General features: G+C 45.8%; 1 protein-coding gene across 1 annotated transcript; it reads left to right on the forward strand.

Annotated features, from left to right (window-relative positions):
- Nucleotides 1-974: 974 nt before the first annotated feature.
- LOC120079167 (uncharacterized mitochondrial protein AtMg00810-like) lies at nucleotides 975-1,439 on the forward strand. Its single transcript, XM_039033338.1, has one exon. The coding sequence runs from the start codon at nucleotides 975-977 to the stop codon at nucleotides 1,437-1,439; it is 465 nt and encodes a 154-aa protein (XP_038889266.1).
- Nucleotides 1,440-1,724: the final 285 nt, after the last annotated feature.

Here is a 1,724-nt window from a genome sequence, read left to right on the forward strand (position 1 = left end):
GTCCTCACCTCCATCTCTCCCACCATCGATCCCTCGACCAATTACAAATAATCATCCCATGATTACTCGAGGTAAGTCCGATATCTTTCGACCCAAAGCTTGGGTTGCCTCGCTCCTCACCGACCCCTCTCTCATTGAACCAACAACTGTCTCTCAAGCCTTTGTTGTTCCATAATGGCACTCTGCCATGATTACTGAAGTTGAAGCTCTGCAACGCATTGGAATCTAGATATTGGTTCCGTCCACCCCTCATCAAAATATCATCGACTATAAGTGGGTCTTTCGCCTCAAGCGAGATGCAATTGGGTCAATTTAGCGGCACAAGGCTCGCCTCATTGCAAAGGGATTCCATCAGTTACCTGGTCTTGATTACTTTGACACCTTCGGCCCTATTGTCAAAGCCACCATAGTTTGCATTGTTCTCACTTTGGCAATATCAAACAAGTGGCCACTTCGACAGATTGATTTCAATAATGCCTTATTGAATGGCACATTGAATGAAACGGTCTACATGACCCAGCCCCCCGGATTCAAAAACTCATCCCTACCAAGCCATGTCTGCAAGCTCAATCGCGCAATATACGGCCTCAAGCAAGCCCCAAGGGCATGGAACGATGAACTGAAAAGCTTCCTTCGCCAGTCTGGTTTCCAAGTAAGCACTCTCGACACTTCCCTCTTTTATCACCGAACTCCCACAACAATCACCATACTGCTTGTGTATGTCGATGATCTTATAATCACCGGCAATGATAAAGCCCAAATCAACCACATTGTCACCACCCTGAATGGCAAATTCTCCCTCAAAAACCTCGGCCAACTTGACTACTTCCTTGGCATTCAAATGACCTATTTACCTACCGGGCTTCATCTTAATCAATATCAATATATTACTGATCTCTTATCCAAACTCAATTTCCAAAATCTGAAGACATGCCCAACCCCAATCGTCCCAGGTGCCCTGCTCACCCTACACAATGGCAACCCCCTTACCTGATCCCTTCACCTACAGAAGCATGGTAGGTGCACTACAATACCTCACTAATATCAGACCGGACATTGCTTTCATCGTTAACAAACTCAGTCAATTCCTAAAAGCCCCTACTGATACACATCGGTCTGCGGTCAAGCATGTTCTTCGTTATCTCACAGACACCTTATACCATGGCCTTACTATCCAACCCACCAATAGTCTTACCATCACTACCTTCTCAGATATGGATTGGGCTTCTAATCTGGATGATAGAAAATCGACGGCCACCTACTGTCTTTACCTTGGCTCTACACTTATCTCCTGGTCATCCAAAAAGAAAATGGCAGTAGCTCGCTCGAGCATTGAGTCCGAATACAGAGCTCTTGCTCACGCTACTGCTGAAATTTCGTGGGTACACAATCTCCTCTCTGAAATTGGTTTCTCTCCGGCTAATGTACCTATACTCTAGTGTGACAACATGGGTGTTGGCGCCTTCGCAGCTAATTCTGTATTCCACGCTAGAACGAAACACATCGAAATAGATGTGCACTATGTCCGAGATTAAGTTCTTGGGGATGCTTTGACGTTCGATATGTTCCCTCCGGTGAACAACTTACTATTTTCCTGACTAAAGCACTTCCTTATGATCGGTTCGAATATCTACGAAGCAAGCTCGGGCTAACGACCTTACCCTCTCTTTTGAGGGGGGATGATAAGGATAAATCTCACGCTCACTCAGCAGCTGACAAGGCGC

This window comes from Benincasa hispida, chromosome 6 (genome assembly GCF_009727055.1).
Source record: "Benincasa hispida cultivar B227 chromosome 6, ASM972705v1, whole genome shotgun sequence".
NCBI classification, from domain to species: domain Eukaryota; kingdom Viridiplantae; phylum Streptophyta; class Magnoliopsida; order Cucurbitales; family Cucurbitaceae; genus Benincasa; species Benincasa hispida.